Source organism: Coloeus monedula (assembly GCF_965178545.1).
Source record: "Coloeus monedula genome assembly, chromosome: 2".
Taxonomy (NCBI): domain Eukaryota; kingdom Metazoa; phylum Chordata; class Aves; order Passeriformes; family Corvidae; genus Coloeus; species Coloeus monedula.
Window position 1 is genome coordinate 61,236,876 of NC_138782.1, and position 26,861 is coordinate 61,263,736.

At 41.5% G+C, this 26,861-nt stretch overlaps 1 protein-coding gene across 2 annotated transcripts in view; it reads right to left on the reverse strand.

Moving 5' to 3' along the window:
• The window catches only part of PLEKHG1 (pleckstrin homology and RhoGEF domain containing G1), a 126,476-nt gene that overhangs the window by 26,896 nt on the left and 72,719 nt on the right, over positions 1 to 26,861 (reverse strand). For both annotated transcript variants that reach the window (XM_082301590.1, XM_082301591.1), the window contains exons 4-5: positions 19,052 to 19,590; positions 2,310 to 2,410 (exon numbers count right to left, since the gene is read on the reverse strand). In XM_082301590.1, the coding sequence (XP_082157716.1) occupies positions 2,310 to 2,410; positions 19,052 to 19,590 (640 nt within the window). The remainder of the gene's footprint in view (positions 1 to 2,309; positions 2,411 to 19,051; positions 19,591 to 26,861) is intronic.

A 26,861-nucleotide genomic window follows, 5' to 3' on the forward strand; every position in this document is an offset into this window, starting at 1 on the left:
AGCACTGGTGGAGGAACTCCGTGCTCTTTCAGCTGAATCACTAACAAGATTCAGACTGAAGCATGACACAGCTGCCAGTGCCACTGAAAACCACGTACTGAGCTATATAGCTTGGGTTATCATGGGCTGGGAAAATCTGAATCTGTATGAACATCATCTGGAGCTAATGCTAACTCCTTTGGGATAAGAGAGGGAAGCATAAAGACTGACAATTTTGCATACAGTGCATTCATTGTATTTTCAAATGAATGCAAGTCTTATTACAATGCCTTTTAGGATGCTTTAATTTTTTGGTTTTATGATAGCTTCTCCTCAGAAGAAGCCAGACCTTACCACCATGAAACCCAGAAAGAAATAGTTTTTCAAAAAGAGATCATAATCACGGGACTCGCAGTTATCATGATGACCACCATTTTTGCCATTCAACACACCACCTGAAAATCCTAGGTAGTTTAGCTGAAATGAAATTTCTCAGATCAGCAAGTCTGAAAAAAACCCAAGACTGAAACCTTTGATTATTGATTAATGGTCAAATTCAAAGTTGAGAAAAACAAGGTAATTCTGAATCTATAAAATCATGCTCACAAAAAACCCATCTGAAACTACTAACACAGAACTGCCAAGTGGACCTTTTTTCTGAAGCTAAGAATAAATAAAAAGGCTCCAGAGTATGTTTAGGACCCAGAATGCCAAATTCCACACAGGAGTAAACTTAATCCTTGAAGCTATACTGGGATCTACGGTGAGTGTTCAGTTTTAAGAACTCACAATTTCCCAGCAGTACTTCATATCAGAAGGCCTGAAATACATTAGCAATATACTAGAGGACAACTTCCCAGTGAGTTTTAACCATTTTAACACATCTATCTCTAAAATTGCCCCAAACTGCTTTTTTCTTTTTTTTTTTTTCTTTTTAACTGCTGCAATTTTTTTTTTCCACAGCTGAGTAATTCTGTATAACAACTGATCCTACTTGGAAGTATTTTTAGTAGGTAATATCTGCAGTGAAGCTGGCATAAATGTATCCTAGCTCTCAAGTCTGTCATTTTTCTAGCTTTTGAAGGATCAGAGAATATAACAGCCAGGACTGTGTTTTTCCATTCTGTGACCGCTGGGAATCTGTAAGCTCACAATCATTGTCTCATGGCTCTAAAACAGCCCATGAGCCTGTTTTAGCATGCTCCCACTATGTATTTTCCAGCTGTTAGACATTCAGTAAAGTCAGTTGTTGCAGCTCAAGCAGGACACAACAGCTTTCTAGTTAAGCATATTTCCATTACCCTGCAGTAGCTATTTTAAGGTTCAGGAAAAGACTTAAGATTTCATCTTTGTCCATATATTCTGAATAGATCCATTCTCACTCTTTCCTTTGACACTAAACAGCAATCCCAGCAGTTAAAGCCCTTAAAAGTAACTACCCGTGACAATGGAAAAACATTGAAGATGATCTTTGACACAAGTGCTCCAGTTCAGAATCCTCTTTTGAATCAATTAAATTATCTGTTGTTCTTCAAAGAACACAGTAGTTTGGGAGATGTCTTGTCAACTACAGCAAAGCTAAGACAGCTTTTACAGGAGTATTGGGATATAAAAGAAGTGAGAACTTCATGTAAATATATTTCCTGTATCTGTTGAATATTCAGGTTTTTCTTAAATGCTGAATAAGTTAATAATTTTTATAGTAACAGAGGATTCAGACAAAAGTAGCAGCAGCATGCTCTTAAAACTGCAGATACTGAGATCCCACACAATGTGGCACCAGCCATGCAAGCAAGAAATTCTACTTCAGGCTCCCAACATACAATAGAATCTCATCTGCAGAGTTTTAGAGAAGGCTGAACAGAAGACTTCAATGAAGGAAAGGTACTTGAATACAGTTTAGAGAAATTAATTCAGGGAGTACCTACTAGCATAAAACACTACAAAAGCCAGATCTAGGTGATGTACATAGGTACACAAAAGGAGCCAATATAGTAGAGACAAAACATCTCTTCATTAAGGCAAGAATTTCTTTTACAGTGGTCTAGCATTATGCTCAGTTAAGGCACAGAGCAGGTTAGGCTTACATTCATGTAAATACCCAGCATAAAAGCAAAAAAAGGTAAATGGAGATCACACTTGATTCATCAAATAAACAGCTAAAAAAATCTGGTCTCAGCAAACCAATTTTGCTTAGAACTAAAATTAGACCATTTCTCAATTTATAGATCTTGGCCATTTTAAAGTGATAAAAGTGTACTTGGCTGGTTTGCTCCCTCTTGTTAGCAAAGGCTATTGAACTGTTTTCATTTAGTTATGTATGAATTTACCTGTTGAAATGGTAGATATCCCGTATGTTTCCAAACAGGGCCGATCGCTCCTCTGTTCCCAGGGAGAGCTTGGTCTGATCAGTGATACAGTCAAGGTAATCCTACAAGAGAAACAAGAGGGAGGTCTTCAGACATTTCCTCCTTTTCTAGATCAGTAAACAGAGCTATGTTTTATTGTACAAGATGAGTCTCTTCATATCAGTTTCACCTTATTATTACAATAAAGCCTTCAGCAGCCTCTCTGTGAACAGTCACTCTATTATGAACAGTAACAGTACTTACCTGTTCCCTGAAACCAAGAAAATAACAAAAGACTGAAAGCTAAGTTATACCTCTTAGACGGGACAGCCAACGTTTCTCTTGCTTAGTGATAAACAAATGTTTTCACATTTCATTCACAGTGGCAGTTTAATTGATCATTTGGCTGGCTCAAAGACAAAAAATGTAAAAGAGATAAAGAATGTAATTTAATGCAGTCTTAGTAACAGAAATGCTATATAATGAAGAACAGAACAGAAAGCACACAGCAACAGAGGCTCAGAAAAGCAACCACTGAATAAATTGCTTTTTAAAAAATTCATGGTTACTAAAGAATGCAGAGTATGTAGAAGATCTCAGTGTATCTGTGTCCATGCAATTTACCATGCACAGAGTTACACTGCAAATTACATTGCTATATACTCTAGCAAAGATTTCTTTTTGCACTTACAAGACTGATAGTCACATCCAGGGACTTTATTTGAATAAGAACATGACAGCTAGAAAAGGCTCAGATCAGCAGTGTTCTGGGAGAACAATTTTCCCACTTCTTCCCTCATTTCGATAAGAGATCAATGTCACCTTTCATTCTGTTGCTGCTACAGTATTAAAATTCTCACATAAGGGCAAACAAATCCAGCAGGCTATTTAACTAACTACAACTCATAAAACAAGAAACCTGATGTGCTTCCACATTCATGAAGAAATTCTGCTGGAGTATGGAAATAAAAGTGAAAACAGCTGAAATAACGTGAAATAAAAATAAATAAAATCCTTTAGCCTGTGGCTAGACAATGTGGTGTGGCAATCTCCCAAAAGCAACACAGCATTCCAGGGTGCTGCAAGAAAGAAACCCTGCAAAATGCCAACAAGACCACGAAAACTTCTAAGATATAACTGTGTTCCAGAGTTGTAAAGAAAAAGGTATTATCCTCTGTGTAACTTCTGTGAAGACAAAGGGTTTGCATGAACCAAGGATCTGACTTTTGGTTTCTAGATGTCCTCATAAGGAAGGTTAAGAATTACAGTCTTTAAGCCTTGTTATGTGCCTCCATGCCCGTATCCTTCTGTTCAACTGAAATAGTGTCAGCAAAGTCAGAGGTGTAACCAAGATTCAGGTTTAGGTATCAGCAGAATTTCCTGTCCCTTCCCCCTATCAATAATCCACACTCTGATATCACCTCCAGTTAAAGACACCCCTCATCACCCCCAAAACTCAGTATTTTTTTGCCAGGGGAAAGCAGGTAAGTCTATTCCAAGGTAACCTCAGTGTCTTTAAGAAGAGCACCGAGTGGCAGTAGGCAGGTCCCTGGAGAGCCATGTCATTTCTCCTGTGACAGCATCCAACCTTACTCTACCTTCCCTTCTGGCTGACAGCAGCCTCAGAGCCCACACCTGTCCTTGAAATGTATTTGTGCAGGAAGTCTTTGGAACCACATCCACGGGCTCCCTGAACTTGTCTTCAGCCTTTTATTTATACTCAGAAGCTGCAGAAGAGTAAAAAGGTTCAGGATGGTGAGGCAGACAGGACTGCAGGAAGCAGTACACTAGGTCAAAGGCAGAAGTAGGTGATATATTCAGGGCTACTCCAGTAATACTATTAAACAAATAACCTTTTCTGACCACAAACAAACATCATCATATAAAAGCAAAGAACAGAAAAGCTCCAGTGGAACTGCAATCCTCTGAAAACATTTTTAGCACTACAGGGACACTGCAGCACCCTGAGCTGATATGACAAGGTTGGGCTGCAGAGGAATGGAAATCTTTTGTTAAGTAACTCCATACAGCACATTTAATGACTAAAGAGGAGTTCCTTTCCAATTCATTCATCTCAGCATAGCTGGAGCTTGGGTTTCTTCAAAACAACAAACAGTCCACAGTTATTTCCAGTATTGTAGACAGTGTTATATGCATGACCTGGTTTTTGCTCCTTTTGTCCTCTTATCCTGATTTTCCTCCACATATACATACTTTTCTTAGTCTTTTACCAATTATTAGTTAGAAAGAGGGAACCAGGTACCTTTCTAATGTTGCTGCCAAGCAGCAGCCTGCAGGTGGCTTTGGCAGTTTTCCTGCACTCCGGTAACATATGCCAGTATCAGCCCATATATGCCACCTATCCACATTCTGTGCTCTCTCTTGCTAAAGTTCCTTCAGACTGTGCTTCAGGCCCCCTTCTCCACCCAGCCTCAGATCAGAAACAAACCAGAAACTACTGGGAGGATTTGTGCTTACCTAGGGTAAGGGGGGATGGTTATTTGCTCAGAACGCTTGGGATTCAGAGCTACCTTATACCTCACCTCATACTGCTAGGAAATGACATGATCTGGGAACTGCTTACTGGTTTAGCCTTCTATCTTTGTCAATATTGCTGACTTGAGACTACAGACATGTTTAGGTTGCTGTTATTGCTGTAAGCAAATACCCGTGGTAGACACAAACAGCCTGGTGTGGCACTGACAGTAGGGTAGTCACAGCAGCAAAAAGTGCCAGGTATCCATGTTTTTGTAAAAAGGTGGACATTAGACAGTCTTAACACAGTCCTGTCAGGAACACCAGGCCCAGCACAGCAGCACACTGCTTGCACTGACTCAGCCAGTGGGACCTGTCTGATTACACTGCTTTATAGTGCACGTGTGCTCTCATAAAGGCTTCATGAACTCACCCAGGAAACAGATGCAGTATTGGCATATAATGTCCTCTGCAAGGACAACACCACAGGCAGATCAAAGCTACCCACACGTGGGGGTTTTCCTAATTATTTCTTAGCAAATGGTACTTTACCCCCATGGTAGTCACTGCTGTATATCAACAGCTGTTACCATCTGCAGCCATAACGAAATGTTTGGAGCTACAAGATAACAGGGCAGGCTGCAAATGTAATGACATGGTGCAGAAATCAATGAAATTTATCAGAACAGAGTACTGGACTTATCCACTTTATTTGTTTCTTGTCAGCATCTATGAACCCTCTGTCGGCACCGAATGATTTGTTTATAACCTTTGCCTTTTATTGCTTCTCTGCAGTTATGGCATAAACATTTAGCTTACTTTATAGGAGAAAAAAACCCCTCACAAATGTCAGTCTCCTTAGATTGATTTATGGACCATGGTTTGGTCTCATGGTATTGCACAGTTTTCTCCTCCCTTTTCATTGAAACTCTCCAAAAACTAGGAGAGTCTTGCCAGACAGCCCTGCCTTCCTTGCTGGGTTTGACGTTCTCCCCATTTGTCTTTCATCATGCCAAATCCATCAGAAAGAATGTCTGCTAGAAGTTGCATATCCTGACTACTGTCTCCTCCTCCACAATCACAAAGAAAAAGATCTCTAGAGGAATAAAATGACGAAAACATTAACCTCAGAGGCTAAAAAAAGATATATTTATTATATGAATTAGAAATGAGAGAAAACTGTCAAGAAAAGCACAAAATGAGCAAAATTATTTTCACATATTGATTAATGTTTTCCGTGACTTTAGAAACCAAATGCGAATTAGTGGGACATTTTCATCTAGCCACCCAGCTTTTCCTTTGAACAGACACACACCATACTCATGGACATATTTTTGCCCAACTCCCCCCTACACAACAAAGATGTGTTTGGCCAAAATCACATGGCTGTGCAGAAGAGGAACCACTGAGACAGCTCAGCAGCCTTGGCCACCTAAGCACTACTTCCACACCACTTGGAGGAAAAGGCTGCAGGCCAGAAGGAAAACATGCCGCAGAATGCATCCTATTTGTAGCCTGCTAGCTAGAGCCATGCTGCCCAAACTAGCCACACACTTGCAAACAAAGAAAGTTGGGAAACAGATGTACACTAGAATAGGCACTATAAAATGCTTCCCAGTACTTATTCTGCTAATTATATAGGTAACTATAATATGTACCAATTCACCTTTGGCCGGATTCTTTTCCTATTCTTTTTTCCCCATTATTTATTTTATTTATTAATTTATCCAGCACGTATAGCAGCATACACTGAATGCCTTGTGGTTCAAAAAATAGCATGCTATCCATACAACAGGTGGCCAAGGATGATGAATTTTGGTCAGGGCAGCTCACTGCAGCTCTATTCAATTATTTAAAATACTGCTGTGCTCTGCAAAGGCAGTGTGCGTTTGTAAACTAAACATACTTTTCCTTCTTGCTCTGGTTCTTTTGGCTATGAGTCCTAGGGCTGATTGAAACCTAAAAAAATGCTTGCACTGTCCACCATACAGATTCACTACATGCAAACCCAGAAACTTAAATAAAGAAGAAAATTTCTGTGAGCATGTCTTTCTACTTTCTGCTTTTACTGGTATATGCTGGGGTTTTTTAAAAGACTTTTGAAGCTGGAAAACCCTCACATAGGCCAAAGGCATGTACAGGTCTGAAAGCCCAGCACCTACCTGAAGCTATGCACAGTAAGGCACAGCACTGTCCTGCCACTGACCAACAGCCTAAGCCAGGGCCTTTCTGAGAACAACACAGACCTAGAGACACAGCCTCCTCTGCTCCCTTCAGCAGTGTGAGCAGAAAGCTCCTGCACTCCATGTGCTTTCTCCCCCGCTCTTCCATTTGCTTTGTATCCCAAGGCACCTTGCATGTAAGACTGCCACTTGTCAGCAGCAGCAAAGCTCTGCCCTTGTGGGAAATGGATGTGTCAGGCCTTGCAGGTAGGCTTCAAAGGACACACCTACATGTCGAAGGACATGGTTGGAGAGCACTCACTCTGCCATCAAGGGAAAAGGACATGGAAAAGACCTCCTGGTACTGACAGCCAGCCACCCTCCAAATGGGAGCAGCCAAAGTAACCCTTGCTTTACACAATCTGTCACGAGATGTAGTTTGTGATTGATTTCTTTCCTCTCCGATATCCCTGCAGAAGAGCAGAGTCTCTGTGCTGGCAGGAGGCCACCTAACCAGCACCAGTCCTCTCCCCAGGCCCTGGGTGGATGGTGGAAGATCCATATTGAGCTCACCTGTGCTTCCAGCCAGCTTCCTCAGAAGTGCCAATCTACACGTGCAGCTGGCTCACACGCGGCCCGCGGGTAGCGGCAATAAAGCGTGACACAGTAAGGCGATACGCTGCTGGCTGACTGCATGTGGAAAGGGCAAAGATTGATGGTGGGAGCACTCGTGAGAACATGGTATGAGGAAAGACTAAAAATAGAGAAGCACACGTAAGTTTTATTTCCACTGTTCAACATTGCAGAGTAAGGTGATCATGACCGAGATCTCCCCACACTTTCCACAGTTAGGGGTCTGTAAATAAGTTAAGTTAAAGTTAACAGTATTAACTTAAAGGTTACCCATAGAAAGGGATTTAAAAAAAAAAAAGTTTTTTTTTTTCTATGTAGCTATTCCTGAGGGACAGATTTTCAATAATCAACTTCCTCACCTATATTACAGATTATTTATATATTAAAGCACTGTCCCATTTGCAGCTATAAGGCCTAGAAGCAGTGACCCCTAGTAGGTCCCTCTGGCTTCATCCACATGCATGGAAAGCCACAGGGGGAGTGATGTGTCAGCCAAAATTAGCAGTGAGGAATTCCTGAGTCCTAACACTATGCCTTGCACCTCGAAAACACATGCTTTCTTTGGTTTAGGCTGCCTTTGAACAGTTGTGCCCATGGAGACATGGGCCCAGGCATAGTCATATACAAAGCTGGAAACTTCTAGGGCACATCAATGTCAACAACACAATGGTCAGGAGATCTTGTCACAGGACTTCAAGCTGTCAGAGCACAGCTAGTCTCAGGAAATGAACTAAAGAATTTGCCCTGGAAAACTTTGTCAGTGAGAGGTCCCTCAACACTCTGTTGCACTGAATCCATTCATTGGGGCCCTGAGCAAGGACAACTGCCTCACCAGCATGCATGGCTGGGAGATAGCAGAACAGCTTCCTGCAGCTGTGGGTTCCCCCTCACTGCTTTAGAGCCTGAGCCTTTAAAGCAAGCTCTGCATATCCTCCTGCCCCTGCTCCAGTGTCAGAGGATGCCCATATCAATTTCCAGCACTGCCCCACAGTTCCCTTCTAGGACTGGGGTGGAAGGAGGCACATGTCCTACATTGCCTACTCCACCAGTCCAGGGTCTTATGTCGTTTCTTTTTGCCCAGTGCATGCTTTCTTCTTGTGTCCCATGAGCCATTTTAGCAGGAATGCTGTGCCTATTAAGGTTTCTGGGGCCATCAAAACCTGTCACCAGCTGATCCAGCATTGGACTGTCAGCCTGCCTGGATGGACTGTTCTCATGGATTTTTGCCTTCTTTGTTGTAGTAAATTTTTGCTCTAATGAAAAACAATCCAAGTTCAATAATATTCCTTTGTTCAACTGCAGGAATTCCATGCTAAAATCTCCCATCTTAAAAAGACAGCTTGGAAGGCAGGCTGTCAACTAAATCAAACTGTAATTTGACAGAGAGGCATTAAAAGCACTCAAACTGAAACTGTGATTCATGGATTGTACACAGATGAGCCCTGTAAATGGTCCAGCATGTGTAAAGATGATTATGAGTAAATCACTTGGAACAGAAACTCACGTGAAACCCGACTTAGATACTTCAGCACACTAACTTATTGAAGTTGAAGCCCACTGATTAAAACTATGTCCAACATTTATCTTCAGTTATCAGCCAGCACCCACTGCCAAATCACATCTACAAGATTTTTTCCCAGAAGCTGGCACTCAAAATTGCTGCTCAGAGGTGTGGTAAGAAGCAAGTTTGGTGCACAGGTGGGATTACAAATGCTATCAGTAGTTTACTGATATGTCATTAAGGAGTTATGTAAGGCCCTCATCTAATGCCTTTCTAAAGTTAAGAGGAAACACAGAAGAAATAAGCTACAATTGAAAATAATTAACAGTAATTAGTATTTCAAATAGTTCGAGGCTGCTAGGCAGATGAAAGGCTCTAAAGATTTCTAGATCTACATCATTGGTGTCAATCATCATTCAATAATCTCAATCTTTTTCAAAAAAGTACCAGCTGAAAGTGTTTAGTAATTATAAATTTAAAAAAAAGTAAAGTTCACCAGGACATCTATAAATTAATTATCACAACACAGTTTAGCTGGTCTGATTATAAGCTTACTGAACCATAATCAAACAAAATATTGAGAATCATTAAGGCATATTTGGCCTCCCAATGTATTAATTACTCAGGAAAAGAGCCTGAGCCTTCTGGTGTATACCCTTGCCCTGTTAAATAAACTTTCTCCAATTTGTAAGGCAAATGAATGTTAACTTTTTTTAAAAGAGATCTCAATATGCTTACAAGTTAAATGAGACATTCCAGAAGAGAAATGTTTATTTTAAAACACAAGAAAGGAAACTGAAAGAGTCTGTTTTCCAAAGAATGAAAATGCAAACCCAGCAAAATGGAGAAAATCTGCACATATCCCAAACACACATTTATCCTAACCTTAGTAACCACATGACTCCCAGAGGCTTTTGTTATTAATATACGAAGAGCAATGAAATGGAACTTTATAGTAGTGGGTGGTTTGCAAGGAACAACTTTTTAGAAGTGTCTTATTTGCAAAATGGTCTTCTCATGAAACCAGGAAAAATAGCAGCTACCTCCACACCTTAATTTGCAGGAGTGGTAAGAGCAGAAAAGAGAGAGACTACTATGTGGTTTGTTAAGCATTCAGGCTTGAAGGTCATGAATTACTAGAACACTGTTCACTGACAAGTAATATTTAATAACAATGATATAACAACTTTAAAAGTAGTCAAATATTTCCATGGACCAAAATGGAAATGATTATAACACACAAAGAAAATTCCAGAAACTATGGCCTGGCTGGAAATGCAGAAATGTCTTTGCCTTTAAGACATCACCTCCACATGTTGAAATTTCTTTACAGAAAATCCCAATCATTCTGCAAAAAATATATAATCTCATTAAAACATTGTAATGTTTACTGGAAATTTTGCAGCATAAGCTATACTTCCTCTTCCCGTCTCTCAGCTCTCAGACCTCTTCCTCACAGTTTTCCTGTCTACTCTATAAACTTTTGTAGAGCTGCTGCTGCTCTGTTCTGTGGAGCTCCTTATCCACTGCCAGTAAGCAACAACAAGATGGAGGGCAGAGGTGAACAGACCTCTCTTTTGTTACTTCCTGAATCCCAGAAGGGCTCCATACATCCCCCTAGGCAGGGATACAACCTCCTGCTCCAGCCTCAGTGCAGTCACAGGATTGACGTTTCAATCCTGGAGTCCCCTGCCCACCATCAGCACTCCTAAATGGCACACTCCATATTTAAATTACAACTTCCCCGGGCCTCCCTGCTCCCTAAAGAATAAAGCTTTCTGGAACAGAAGATTAACTTTCATCCTTTTATCTATATTCATTCACATTCAGCAAGTGGGTAGGAGGTTGCAGACAGCATGGCCGAATGATTTACGCCCTGCTGCCAGAAAAGGGAGGACAAGAGCAACAGCAGCCAGGCTTTTCGGCAATTCTGTGGCTCCCTGGAAGAGCAGCAGCCCTCCCTGCTGCTTCTCTCCCACCCACAGCTTAAGAAAGGCTCACTGTACATTTATAGACAGCTCATTTATTACTGCAGTGTAACTCACCCTTCTGTGCTGTCCAAACACAGAGCTTGCCTTAAAACAAACCCAAAGCTGTGGCTATACATTTGTGCTGTCTTAACATTTGCAGTCCCAGTCAACCAGTGAAGCTCTGCAACCACCTGACAAAGACCATCTCTGTCCCAGCAAGTTTCTACAAGGTAGCTGTAAGAAAAGAACTGGATGCAAAGTACAGGTGAAGGAAACAGAAGGCAGCACTGACATTTTATTCAGTGTCTTTTAAGTACTTGGGAACATGCTGAATAAAAGAAATCTATGAATGCTGCCAGCAGAAATAAGACTGAAGTAGTGCTGATGCAGATAAGAAAAACTATGCATCAGTATATTTAACCCTGGCTTAGCGTATTTCCTGTGAAGTTAGTTTACAAACAGCTCCCTTTCATGCCGCAGCATAAGCAGATGCTTACACCACACAAGTTGTTTATTAGGTTACTTCTGGTTGTCCACAACACATTATATTCCTACTGTACAGCTATAAACCTCTTTTTCCAAAACCCAGAACCATTCCCATCCTTCCCAGAAAAGCAAGGTTTGGGTTTTGCTTCTGCTTTTGTTAGGTATCATTAAAGGGCACATAGGATGAGGAGTTTACAGCACATGTAGCTGGCAAAACACTTTTGTTCAAGATCTTGGAGTTCCAGAAACAACCTCATCTAAAACCATTTAAGAGACAAAAACCAGTTTGTGTATACTTCTATTACTTTAGGTTGCTTAAGGATGTTTAATATTGCTCACATACAGGAAGGAAGAAGTCTGCAGAGAAAACTGAACTATCCCAGTGTATCAGAAGTAGTCAAATTTACTTTAGGTATTTCTTTAAGGGTAGCCAGAAGAGCTGTTTGCACCTGTTTGGTAGCTTACCTTGTGGTGTTCCTAACTACCTCACTTCTCAGCAGTCTGCACTGGTCCTGATTTGTAAACAGCAACACCAGAAACAAAACACAACACTGAAGTTCTCTAATAAAGCTACTTACAAATTAATTGCAGACTTTTTAAGTGGAACATTTTTCTGCTCTGATTTATATTGCTGTAACTCTGTTTAAACTTCACAAACTTCAAGAAGGCCTCTTGGACATGTACTGAATGCTTCCGTTTCAGCTGTCATGTCTCCGTATTACTGGAGAAAACTTCCCTTGCTTTTAAGCCAAGCTTTCCCTAAGGAGGTCAATCATAATTTGACACTGCTCTTTCTTCATGGATGAGAGAAAGCAGTGAGAAAGTTCAGCTCAAAAATTTAACAAATATTAATCACAGTTAAACTTATCACTGTTGCATAACCATACTACATTTATGCAAAACATAGTATTTTTTTTTCAGGTAATTTAAATTGTTCATCCAAATTTTCACATGTAATTTATGTCAGCAATCCAAAGGTATCTTTCTCAGGTATGCAGATTAGCTGGCATAGAAAAAGAGGTCACATACAGAAATTAACTATAATGTGGGAACAAACATTACAGGATGCCTAAGCTATACTGGAATTCCCAGCTTTTGAATCTACAAAGAATGAATTTTCAGAGCTACACTATCCAGCAAACCCAGTGCACAAGCAGCTATGCTTTTACTTAACACATCACAGGTGACAATGTGCACACTGCAGTCTTCAGAGCTGTCTTTTTAACTAACTGCTTAAAACACAGAAGGAGACATCCTCTAGCAGCAGCACCGGGAGACAGGAAGCCGGGAACAATAACATTCCAACACTGACTTCCTCTCAGAAGGTTTCCCTTAATCACTGGTGCCCCAACACGTATCTACCTCAAACATCCAACATTTCCCCTTGCAAGGCTTACCCCCACCCCACAACGGGTATATAGCTTCAACAGACCTGTTCACCTCAGATTAAGCTTTCCATGCCAGAAACCTGCCTCCCTGATGAGTTGTTCTAGGAGATTTCAGCAAAGCCATTCCCCCGAGGCTTTTTGAGAAAGAATACCCTTTTTTGCTCATGTTGAAAAATTTTGGTGACCTTTCCCCCAAGAAGACAAGCACCCCCAGGCTGACTAGCAGGGACATGAACCATATCCTCACGTCTCAGGGAAGGACAGCAGCAGATTCAAGCATAATGGAGACTTTGTTTCTGAGAGTATGCCTTTTTTGCTGCCTTAATGTAAATTCCCCTATATTTGACCATATTGGGGTGGGGGGAGGAGAAACACTCCAAATTCACATATCCTCAATAGGAACTTTTAGCAATGGTCCTTTGCAAGGTTCAGCTCAGGCTTCACAAGGTCTTAACCCACAACTGCTGTTCTCTCGTGCTGCTAGCAACATCTGGCTCAGATCTGATCCTCTGAGGCAAGAGGGAAAAGACTGTTCCTGTCTCTCAGTGGCTCTCTGCAAACCATACACAGCATAGAAAAGCATGCTGTGCAATTTCAGGGCAGAGGGCACATAAAGGAATACTACAGAAAAATGGGAAGGAAAAAATGGGAAAAAGCATGGTGGACACTCCTCTTAAATTCACAGAACTTAAGATGGCAGAAAAATAAGGAGTGGTGATGAAAATGTCAGACCTGCTGAGAGAACTATGGAGAGAGCTCTGGAATCAGCAGAGATGAAGAGCATGAGAAAGAAAAATAGTAAAAAGTGAAAAATCACATAAGGAAATGAGGCAACATACTGACAGGATGCAGATGGGATTTACTGAGAGAAGACTTCAGACAGACAGCAAGATCATGGGCAGGAGACTGTGTAGAGGGGAATGGGACTTTTTAAAAACAGGAGACTTAAGTATAAAAAGAGTGGGCCAGGGACAAAATATCCTGGGAGGAGATAGGACAAAGACTTCCAGTAGTCCAGTGGGGATGGTTTTTAAAAAAAAAAAAAAAAAAAAAGGACACATTTGGAATTAAAGGGTAGAGGAATTAATTCACATAAATGAAGTCTGCCAGATTTCAGACGGAGTTCAAGATTTCTGAAGCTCAGCCTCTGTTGGCATCAAATATATGTGAAACACACTGACAATGCACACTTTAGTCTCCTCTAGTTATTTTATAGATACTTATATTATTATACCAATAGGGATGCAGATGCAAGTATTGTAACAGTGCTTTTGCATTATTCCTCCATTGTGCAAGGGTAAAACACAAATGTGGATGTCTTTCTGCAGTTACAAGCACTTATACACATTATGAATGGGGGCTTCTGACTCCTATAAACTGCAAGGACAAAGCACAGATTTTTTTTATAACTTCAGGGACAGCATTTTACTCAAGGGAAAAAAAAATTCACTTCAGTAAGTGACTCTAATTGAAGTTTAGGTCTATTCTAACTACATTACTACTTGAAAAAGTCAGGCTAGGTCCTGAAGAGGAAAAGGTCAGTGAGTTCTGTCCTGGCTAGTACACCTGTCAGCATGACACAAGCAGGAAACAAAGGTATCCAATTTCTCATCACAAACTTGCCCAAAACAAGCTTCAAGCTGCACTCGTTCAAAATTGTAATTATCCTTAACAGATCATCTGATAAAACATACCAAATGGTGGAAAAGTTCACTCTATCCTTGTTGCAAAGCTTGCCTGTGCAAGAATCACAGCAGCACACCTCAAAACAATCCTAACCCAACTGTCCTTCCAGGTCACAGGCAAAATGGCTGTACTGCCTAGAAAAGCAGTTGTTTTTTAATGCTTATCCTGGAACAAAGGGTGCCAAATAACACCTGTACAGCCTCCTCACTCATCCTAAGCCTGCCAAATACTTCTTGTCAGCAGTTGAAAAGAAAACTTGAAAAGGAAAACCTCAGCAGGTCCCCAGGATCACTTAAAAATCACATTAACCACATCCCATGAACTCAATTTTAACTTCTCTCTAAAAACTTGGCACTGTTAGGATCACCCAGATACTCAAAGGGCAACAGAAGTTATGACTTTTTACTTTATTTATTTACTTACCACTGACCTACCAGCATTAGGTCAATGCAAGCATAAAAAAAGGACAAAATTATATTTTGCCCCATTCCTCCATAATATTTTACTTCAGGCATGACAACTCCATGTTCTAAGGGTAACATAGGTTGAAAGGACACTGCCCAAAATACTGTGCTAGGCTAGCTCTTAACGAGCTGACTTTTGATATTATGACTAGTACCTACATGCAATTTCACATCATCCATGTCAATGGGTCATTAGCTAGTCCTGGAAACCAGTTCCAGGCACACTAAAGACAAGAAGGTAATCAAGAACAGTCATCAGGTATTCAGCAAGGGAAAGCTGACCAGTCTGTTAACATTTTAACTATGAAATGACTGGCTTGGTAGATGAATGCAAAGCAGTCGGTATTGTCTACCTTGACTTCAGGAAGACTTTTAACTCCCTTAAGATCCTCATACACAAGCTGAAGTTTGACAGAACTGGCTGAACCAACAGGACCTGAGGGTGGTGATCACAGGCACAAAATCTAATTGGAGGCCAGTGGCTAGTGGCATACCCTAGGGGCTAATATTGGGTGCCATCCTGGTTTACGTATTCATTAATGATCTGGCTAATGGCAAAGAGCATGGATATATTAAAAAAAATGACCATGAGAAATAAACAAAACCAACACCCCCCCCCCCCCCCCAATGAAACTAATAAAAAAAAATGTTCCCACTCCCCAAATACCTAAAAGCCAAAGAAAAAGGCAAATTTGCTTTGCTTTATACCAGAAATGCAGAATATAAATTCATGGATGTGAGTTTTGACACCCTCTCAGTTCCAGCTCTGAAACCTCTTTCAAAGTCCTGGAAACAACAGTGAGAATATATTCTTTTTAAGTATGTTTCCACTGCCTACAGAGAATGTAGCATCAGCAAATCCCCTCTACTAGAGGACAAAAAGCAATAGACTAGATCTCTACTGACAGTTCTCCTATGAGGGTAGAGGGTGATTAAAATAGCACCTATTAATTTCTCCCTTTTTGTTATGCTATCCTCAATCTGACACCTCTTCAGCTTTTAGCTCTTCATATGTGGGTTGCCTCCCTTCTCTTTCTCCCTCCTTCTGCCAAAAAACCCCCATCCTGAAACAAAAAACCAGCCCTCCTTGCTACTTTTAGACTGCTTCCAGGGGTCCTGGTGGACAACAAGCTGTCCATGAGCCAGCACTGTGCCCTTGTGGCCAAGAATGCCATTGGTATCCTGGGGTGCCTTAGGAAGAGCATTGCCAGCAGGTTGGGAGGGGGAATCCTGTCCCTTTACTCAGCCCTGGCAAGGCCACATCTGAAGTGCTGTATCCAGTTCTAGGTTCCTCAGCACCAAGGAGACATGGAGCTCCTGAAGTGGGTCCAGTAGAGGGCAATGAATATCATTAGGGCACTGGGGCATCCCGCTTTTGATGAAAGGCTGAGAGAGTCCTGCCTGTTCAGCCCTGAGAAGAGGTGACAGAAAGGAATCTTGTCAATGAAGCATCTGAAGGGAGAGTGTCAAGAGGATGCTTCCAGGCTCGTCTCTGTGGTGCCAAGCACTAGGGTGACAGACAACAGGCAGAAACTGATGCACAGGAAGTTCCACCTGAATATGAGGAAGAACTTCTTTACTGTGCAGGTGACTGAGCACTGGAACAGATTGCCCAGAGAGGTTGTGGAGCCTCCCTCACTGGAGGTATTCAAGGACCATCTGGACACAATCCTGCGCCATGTATTCTAGGACGATCCTGCTTGAGCAAGGAGTTTGGACCAGATGACCCCATCTGTGGTTCTGTATTGACCATCGGCTGAAAACTCACTAGAGAGGTCCAGTTCCAACCAATCTTGTACTTTAACTTTCCACTTCCTGGGTTTTCCCTCATTTCCTCACATTGTTTTCCCACTAATTATTTTCTGTCTCTCCACTTAGCCCTGGTTCACTTGCTTATGCTTTACTCCACCAGCTCCCACCTTCACGTATCTCTTCAGTTCCCACACACTTCTTGGGCAGCAGTTGCCCTTTGACCTCTCTCCAGCTCCCCTTTTCCCATTCTCATTCCATTTCCTAACCAGCTGCCAAATCTGACCCATGTTTATCTGGAAAACAAGTCAAGTCAAGCTGCTTCCCTTCATCTTAGTTTGGCTCAGCACCAGTTATCTGCCTGCCAAACTAAATGGCCTCAAATCATAGAGGCCCAGATAATCAAGCTCTGTAAGGCTACGGCACTCCGACAGATCTCTGTGGAGTATTCCCAACCTTCTCACAGCCCCCACCCTTGCTTGGGTGAATTATTGCAGCATTGCTAAGGTAACTTGTGGAGAAAGGAATCTTGAGAAACATATAAAATGGGCCCTTCTGAAGAAGTTTGCTCCCAGTCACACCTCCCTCCCCTGAAACCAAGAGAACATTCTGCACAGGCTGAGGCAGCTGGTTCCCCACTGTCCTCACCATCTGGGATGCAGCTCCTTTGAAGCCCTTGGATCCTCAGCACCCAGCTAAGAAAAGCTCCACTGCCAACCACTCCATGTCTCAAATAAGCTGTCTGGTTTCACACAAAGCTTTCTAGATTCATTATTAGTTGCTGCAGGAAAGAGGCTTGGGCATTTCACAGGTTCACAATTCCTTCAGTTCTTCCATAACTAAAAATACATTTGTCTTATTTACTCTACATCTACTGTAGTGATGCTTGAAGTATTTTCTAGAAAGCATTTACTAGTATTCCTGCTTGTAGTTGGAAAATTTGTTACTAGATATCCATAGGAGGATGAGTGAGGGCTAAGGTTTCCAAAACCATGGAAGTCATGCCTAGTTACTATGCACAGAAGCTGACTTGGTTCTGCAGCATCTGATGACCTTAAACACTCCAAAATGAAACTCGGGCTATGGTTGAATGTAGTGAAACAGCACCAGCTATGGAAACCAAGGAAAAAAAAAAGGTTGCCGAAAAAGCAACCTTTCTGAGAACTTTGCAGGGTGAGGTACTAGTGTTTAATCACAATGTGCATTTGAGTTATCAAAGCCTTCACATTTTTCCCCTGCTATTGGGGGACCAGGCAGGTTAAAGCTGCAGTTGGGGGGAGTGTCTCCAGCTGGCTGATATTTCCTATCTCAGATGACCTCATACACCTACCTGGAGCTCTAAGTTCTACAAACAGCATGAGCCTTCCTACATATCCTTCTTTGTGGGTTAACCATTAGGCTACAAACGATAGTCAAGGGACTCAATTGTCATCTTCAAAAATGCAAAGCAAAACAATGCTGATGGCACACATACAAGTGCAGAAGGAAAAGAACAATCCACAGAAGGACTCATCCATATATTTTCCTGTACTAGAAAGAGGATATGAAAGGTACTGTTAGGCTAGGGATTGGACAAAAACTTTACTGCTGCTAATAAATGCTACACCCATTCAGAATTAGTATTAAAGAAAACATAATTCCTTCATCTTACAGCCAAACACAACAGTATTTTCCAGCAAATACATATGCCATATTTGATACTACAGGCCAAGGACAGAGAGAGAATAGACTGTAGCTGTGAGTTGTACGGAAGGGACAGGGGAAAAGGCAGGAAAGAACTTGCAGTACTACGACTTGGGGAGAGCAGGTAAAAGTCAGTATATAAGACCCTTCAGGTAAAGCACATAAAGAGGCAATTAAAGCTGTCTGCCGTTTGCTTCTTGCTATACATTCTAGGACACAGAGCAATGTAATTTTTTTTTTGTAAATATAAAAAAGTTTTGTTACTGCAAAGAGTTTATCACTTTGATCCTACTGCTGCCAGCTGTAGGATCGTTTTTTCTGTTATTTATTCATGAACACATAGTAACAGCTTAGATTTATCTAATCAAAAAAAAATAGAAACACACTAGAACAATGATGTTACACTAATTTATAAAGACCAGCAAATGCCAGTTCCATTGTCACATCCATCTGTCCCGCTGTGAAATCAAACAATGTAAAAAATGGCATTATGGAACAGTTAACACTGTCTTAACCAAGTCCCCTACCTTGACAATGCTTTTTAGATCCTGCACATACATCCTCTCTGTCTCCAGAATCTCTTGGACGACTCTGTCTACGTAGAGGAGCTTTGGACTGGTGGGCTCTGTGACCAGGGACATCGCACAGTTTTTGCTTGCTCCTTTTGGTTCTGCCTTCCTTGGCATGCTTGGCCTTTTCTCAAGGCTTTCTTCAGGATCCTCTTGCTCCACAGCAGAGTTTTTGCGTGTCTTGTTGCTGGAAAATCTCCTGGCTGGGACCAGTTCTAGCTTGATGGCCCCCGTTTCTTTATCCTGGTTAAACAAACCCAAGTGGCTGTTTGAAACCAAGGTCATTCTGCTACCAAAGGAGCAGTGGCTGTCCCTGGAGGATGCAGAGGAGGAAGTGGAACTAAAGCTGACAGGACGGTCACTGTCTGACAGGTCCATGGTGTTTTTTTCACAGTAGCGGAAAGACCTGCTCTCCTTGTGCAAATCTTCCCCCTTCTTCTTGGAGTCAAGGGCCTCTGTCACAGCTGGTACAACATCAAGAGGTAAGTGGAAGTCATCTAAACAAACAAACAAACAGAAGAAGTGGGTTTATTTTTGCTGCTCCATATAACACAAAAGTTGACGGCAGCTACTTTTAAAGCTTTTTGCGTAGAAAGCTGCCAAAACTATTTAAACCAAAAGACAACCAGAACAACATGGTTTGGAGGTCACTGTGCTTTTTAGGTTGTGGGGATCCAACAGGTTGAGGTTGAGGGCTACAACAGAAGCATCACATTCCTCCTGCTTACGCTTCTGTTTCTGGCACATCCTTCTTGTGCCAGTGTGCTGGGCTTGTTGCTAGCACATCCACGGCTCAGGCTCGGCACAGGAGAAAAACAGAACTCCAGAGATTTTCCCCACCGTTGAAAAAGACCCCCACAGCTTTACTGGGAGCAGTCCCTGCTATCTCCCAGCTAAGCACTGACCCTGGTCTGAGAAGTTTGGAAACCTCAAGAAACATACAGTGATACCGGAAGGTGTCTTTCATTTTGAATCCTGCAAAGACAACAGTCTCAAAAAAACTAAAAGCAGTTATCAATTACCAGCTCTGTGGCTTGTACAAAAATACTAAAAGCAGAATGATTTTCCAATGAAAAGAATGTAGTTTCTGAAGAAAGAGTCCCCACAGGAAAGAGTGCTGCCAAATAATTCAGTTTTCTACTGGGAAAATAAGTAATTCTAAAACTGTTCTGCTCCAGCCAGAATATTACCCCCTGCTGAACTGACCCAAAGCTGTTTTTCAGATCAGTGCAACAACAAAATAAGATGTCTGTCTTCCTGTTGGCATTTCAATGCTTTATTTTCCTTTCCAAAATGCCCTGCAGGACACTGTCCACGATGCAATGCAGATTTGTCTCTGGCCAAGTTGTGTGGGATGCAGCATGAGAATCTGCAAAAGCAGCTGCAGGTAAATTCAATACTTCAAAGCTTTGCTTCAGTAAGAAGTTTCCTCCCAAGAAAATCTTGCCACAAACTCATGGAATTTCATAATGTCTGTCCTGTGAAAAGGGGAAACTTGTGACAATTTAGGAAGAAAAGTGATACCAAAGCTACCCACAGAGCAGTTGCTTAGTCCTTATTTTAGTCCAGTGACAACTTTTCAAAAATTCATGCCAGTAATTACAGCTCTTGACAACAGTTTCAGTAAAGAAACCATAAAGCTGCAAATCAAACCCGCCCAACCTTTAAGGTGGCCCTTCTTGAACTGAGGCAGACTTGCTATGCAGTTACAAGCAGAAACCTCCTGGGGACACAGCTCCTGCAGCTCTCAGAGCAGGGGGAGAATTTCATTCAAAGCAGAAAGCAACTCTCCCATTTTTAAAAATAAATCCAAGGCAAACAGAAATAAAACCCCAGATAAGAATGTTTTGATTTATTTGGCCTACCTTGAATGCATAAGTTTCATTTGTATGTGAGTAATTACTAGTGTCATTTCAGTGATGATGGTATTAGCTTTCTGTTAAGAACAAGTATTGCCCTCAAGGTGATGCATAGAATTAACATTGAGAGTAATTTGCTCATTACACAGGTTAGAAATTGGCCATTAGATTAAAAACCTAATTTGGCACCTCTGTACCTCTGGTTTTACCTTGTAGTCTGAAAATCTATAGCCTTTCTTTGTGCCAGGTTCTTCTAGTTTTGAAGCACAGACGCATGTTTTCTTACCCTTTCTGAATAAACCACATCAAGTACCAATTTCAAAATAAAATATAAAGTAATAAACCGGGAATAAAATTAAATTAAATTAAAACAGAAAAATGCAGTAAATTTTTCTTGTTTCTATCTGGGCACAGAAAGTGATGTGTGCCTTCATATTACCTGTGATAAGAAAGTATACATTTTTGATAAGAAAGAACACATTTTTGTTATCAGCTTTGGACCATTTTTCACATTCAAGTTTGAAAGCACAACATCGCTGAATGAAAAATGCCCCCCTTGAAAAATGCACAGGATAAACAAGATAACGGGGTACACTTCCGCTAGCTTACTCCAAGGTATGTTACTAAAATTACGTGACAAAGAAACACCTGATTAGCTACATTTAGGAGGGAAATAAAGGATTCCCGCGAAATTCTGCTACCCCACACTCTTTTCTCCCTGTTTCACTGACTTGTGGTCTGCCTCTCAGATAATAACACAAAGGCATTAATATGTATTATTTGGTTCGCAAACATTTGCATTAATATAAAAAATAAAAACAAAACACAGATCATGTAAATGACATTGGAGTCAGAAAAAAATGTTAACAGTAGTTTTACATAAGACATACTTGTAGCCAGAAGCATTGGGAGATCTTAACATGTCTTAGAAAACCAAAGCAAACCCACTTATTTTTTTTGTTTAATGACAATGTCATTGCTCATTAAAAAAGCCAAGTGTTAGTTGTAAGAGTTAAAATGGGCTTGCTCTTTTGACACCTGTATTCCCAGTGACCTTGGCAAACTCCAGGCACCTGCAAGGCATGGCTAATTGCATGCAACATGGTTGACTCAAGTTCCTCCATTTTTTATACAAATTGCTATTCCTGCGTATTTCTATATAAATTACACCAAACTAAGTATTTGCTACTTGGTCTGTTTTGTCCTCAAAGCCTCATCCTGACTATTAACCTCAAAAGTTACTTTTTACTTCATTTTTACTCCTTTCCCAGATGGATGTAAATTGTCATGTGGCTTCTCTGTGCAGTTTCTGTTACCATTTTGTCCGTTATGTCTCCAACCACTGAAGTATGTTTCTCGGGTGCACTTTGATGGCACAGAAGCCCAGTGCTCCTGCAGAGCAGCAGGCAGGCACCTAGGCAGCTGGCACACCTGGAAGAAAGGCAGGGCACAGTGGACCGGGGATTTCAGCATGGCACGGAACCAGGAAGCAGCTCCCTTTCCTCAGCTGGCAAATCCTGTACCAAACACCCTGCTCATGAAAATCAGGGGACACGCCCTGGCTCTGCCCAGCTCTCAGTTCCTGCCTCAAGTACAGGTAACTGTGACAAACCTATAGCCCTTCCCAATAACACAGGATCTGTACATCTTCCAAGGCTTCACAAGTTTGTCTTCAGAAACCCATCTGAGCGTTGTACTTGGCACTGGTGAGGCCACACCTCAAATCCTTTGCTCAGTTTTGGGCCCCTCACTGAAGGAAAGACACTGAGGTGCTGGAGTGTGTGAAGAGAAGGGCAACGGAGCTGGTGAAGGGTCTGGAGCACGAGTCTTATGAGGAGCAGCTGAGGGAACTGAAGGTATTTAGGTTGGAGAAAAGAAGGCTCAGGGGAGACCTTATTGCTCTCTATAACTACCTGAAAGGAGGTTGTAGCCACGTGGGAGTTAGCCTCTTGTCCCAAATAACAAATGATAGGACAAGAGGAAGCAGCCTCAAGTTGCACCAGGGGAGGTTTAAATTGGATATTAGGAAATATTTCTTTACCATAAGGGCTGTCAAGTGCTGGAACAGGCTACACGGGGAAATGGCAGAGTCACCATCCCTGAAGGTATTTAAAGGATGTGTAGATGTCGCACTTGGTGACATGGTTTAGTGGTGGATTTGGCATAACCACTGGGTTAACAGTTGGACTTGATCATCTTGGAACACTTAAGTAGGAAAATAACCTCTACAATTACCCTTGCCTTTAAAATCAGGAACAGAGTTTTTAGTTGATTTCTGCAGTCATAAGTGCATCAGGACAGGCAGCAGTTGAATGGAGCTCACTGCCACAGTCACATGCCCATCCTCTCGTCTCTTGTCAGGGTCTGTATTTGGCTTTTCAGAACTCTGAAGAGTGAGTAGTTTTGCTCTGCAGTCGTACCACAAAGTAACTTCACTCTTGCACCAGCTGCCTAAGGTCTGTACCAAATGCCTGGTGAAAATTCACAACTGAATTAATGAGAGTGAGGAGAGAGTAAACAGCTTCCCTCAGGATTGCTCTCTATGAATCATAACTGACCCAGTGCCTTTGCAAACCCTGTAACCTCTTACAAATTTCTCTCTTTCATATGAACTTACTATAAAAAGCAAGTAATTTGTCCCATACCCTGTGGGACTGATTTACAAGCCCAGTCCACCCCATCCCCCAGTTTCAGCAGCAGCACCAGTGGGTAGGGGCATTCATCAAAACTCAGGCAGCAAACATGGTGTGAAATCGTAGATACCCCCAGAGCCTGCGGAGGCACACGCTCTGAGCAAGTCTTGTATACCCTGACCCATGTCTGGCCTGGTTCACTGCTTTTTTTGTTAGGCTTTCTTTTGGTTACTGAACCTTTTCAAGGATGAACCAAAATAATATTGAGAACTTTTGTCAGTTGTGAATAACGGTATTTAACTCAGTCTGGGGAGGAAAAAAAAGAAATGTTCAATTTGCATACTTTAATTAAGGAATAACAGTAATTACTTGTTAGTTCAGCACTGAAAGGAGGATAATTACTACTTGTCCCTACTCACAAGGAAACACGCTCCCCAAACAAGGTCATTTCTTGTTTGTGCCTTCGCATTAATTCAGTTACTCTCCCCCTTCCCAGTCCCTGCAAAGCTCCCTGCTCCTGTGTCACACACACACACCCGCATGGCACAACCCCAGTGTGCTCCCCAGCAAGAACAATGACATCTCCCTACTCCACAGACATGCAAGGGCAAGAAATACTACTGTTTCATCCCAACAGGCAACTCTAATATTAGTTACAAGACTGAAGGCACATGCAAAACAACCATCTTGGCATGTCTCAGGTTTTCAGTGCACAGTCATAAACAAGTTCTCACCAAAAATGCATAATCTTCTTCTGTCACTTGCTTTTCTTTAACAAAAACCTCCTTCCTGTAATTATATTCATGGTAATGATAAATGATTTTCCATTATCTCTGCAGCTTTGGCTATCCTAGACCATTAGCATACAATGAGAGATAAAGTGCTTTGTCTTTAAATATGAAACTGACTTAAAGATCCCCAACTCCTATCTAAATATAGGTGTTTATTCCTCCAAGTTTTTTACTGCAAGTGAAATTTTATGACATACTGCATAACTAAAAACTCACAAGTCAATTTATATTCATGATTAGAATTGTTGTTGCCTTTCTCCTGGCAAGAAAAAGAGCACCTCAGGTGTTATCTGCAAAGTGAACATTACCAGAAATTACAGTCTTCACATCCTCTGGAGTTTAGCTACAAAAAAGCGATGAGACTACAAGAAATATCTTTCCTGTTTTTTCCCTGAGATATCGTCATATTTAAAATAAAGCATTCATACTGTGGATACAATTAAGCAAGCTAGTTTAGAACGATTTCTACATTCAGTATCATATTCAACATGCAACACTGGAATTGAGAAACAAAAATGCTCTACAGCTTCCTGACTGAGAAAGATTAAAATCCATTCACTACCAATCCCAAATGATCTTAAATACACTCCCTATATCTTTTGCTCTGAATACTGTCCAAGTGAAGGTCAGCAGATTTTTAATCTCTAAATTTTTTATATGAACACATATCAGTTCTAAAACTAACACCCTCTGTGAACAAAATCACACTAGAGAGCTACAATATTTGCAGGATTAGATCTCTAGTTTTGACTGTTGCAAAGGATACTCTGCCAAGTATTTTAACTGAACTTTGAGGAACAGAAATCCCATTTATCAGAAATCTCACAACAAGGGAAAAGAGTCACCAACTACTGTGCTTGTATGAGTGCAATTACTGCCCCCCCACCCCCACTCCCTGCAGTATTTAAAGCAGAATAGCCTCTGTCACAACCAAGCACGCTAATGCCCGAGAACATTATTGCAAGGGAAAATCCTCTGCGACAGTATCTCACCACTGAGGAATGTCTTTGGCTCCTCGTACCCGGGCTGAACAAGTCCCCTCTATTTTTCAATCCTCTCCGAAGAGCCCACGACCTACCTGTGCGGCAGAGGAGAGGCGCGGGCTCTGACTTCAGCTGTTCCCGAATTAGCTCATTGGGCACTCAGGTAAAATGAGAAGCTCTTACTAGTCTGTACAGCTCCTTCGCCAGAAATATTGCATGAGTCAGCTTTTATCTATCAAACCCTAAACACAAAGGCTTTACAGAAACCTGATTCACAACTTTCTCATTGCCTTTTTCCCAGCGCACAGACAGTGTTCGGCATCACCACGAGCTTTAAAAGACATATGACATCATGCAATTCAGGGACAGGACAATGGGCATCACTGTGGGTAACTTTAAAATGCACACTTCACTGAGCAACACCCACTAACTTCCAGTTTTCCAGGCATAACACTGTGCAAACATCAAATAGAGCCCTCACTTCCACAGCATTTGTTATGCTTTGCTTCTAGATTTGCAGACAATATTGATAAGGATGTGAAGCAAATAAATCACTTGCTGGTACTGTGAAATTTCTGTTTATGTTAGAAACTTCCATGATCTTGCAATATAATAGGATGATCCCGGGAAATAGAGTCATTCTGGATCTTATTCTGCCCTAAAATAAACAGGAACAGGCTTTTGCAGAGTGCTTTCAAAGTTTCAGTGGTTTGGGGTTCTTTTAAGGGTAAGAGAAATGAATTTGAGAAGAAAATGTGAAAACCAAACCATCAAGAGCTCTGTGTTAAATCACAATGAAGATAAGTAAAACGGGGGGTAAAAAAAAAGATGAAAAACAGAAAAGGAGGAAAAAGGATATAGGCTGGTGCTAACCCGTGAGAAAGCTGACATCTCCTTTGCCTGCAGAGGAGGTGTGGCATTTCCATCCTGGAGCTGGAAGGCAAAAGAAATCAGAAGAGTTCCCAGCTGCTGGCACCACTTTCCAGGTGTGCTCTCACAGCTGCATGCTCAAACCTAGCCCACAAAGAGGCATTCTATCTTTAAAATTATACTTGAAATTCACTAACTCTGTCCTTGTATGTGACATGGCCTCAGCTTCATTCAGAGTATTCCTAAAGAGCACAGTCCTTGAACAACGCCTTTCAGCAGGAAACTGGAGGTAGAAAAGGAAGCAAAGACAGCCTTGAGACCACTGGCAAAGCTGTGAAACACTTTGATCTAAACGTCACAGCTCTTGGGGTGAAAGTCCCTTTTACCCAGCCTAAAAGATCAGTTATTTACAGCCTGCCACGCTGACACATCACAGATCATTGAGATGTGCTCTCTTGTGTATTCCCTGGATTCTCCTGCAGCTTCCAAAGACTTTTTTAATACTTACATATTTACATTAAAAGATCTTTTTGCAAGATCTATGCAAAATACTTTAGACAGAGCTACCACATATCTGTAAGTCCTGGACACACTCCAGAATAGAGAAGCCAACACTGGCCCCAAATTTCTCA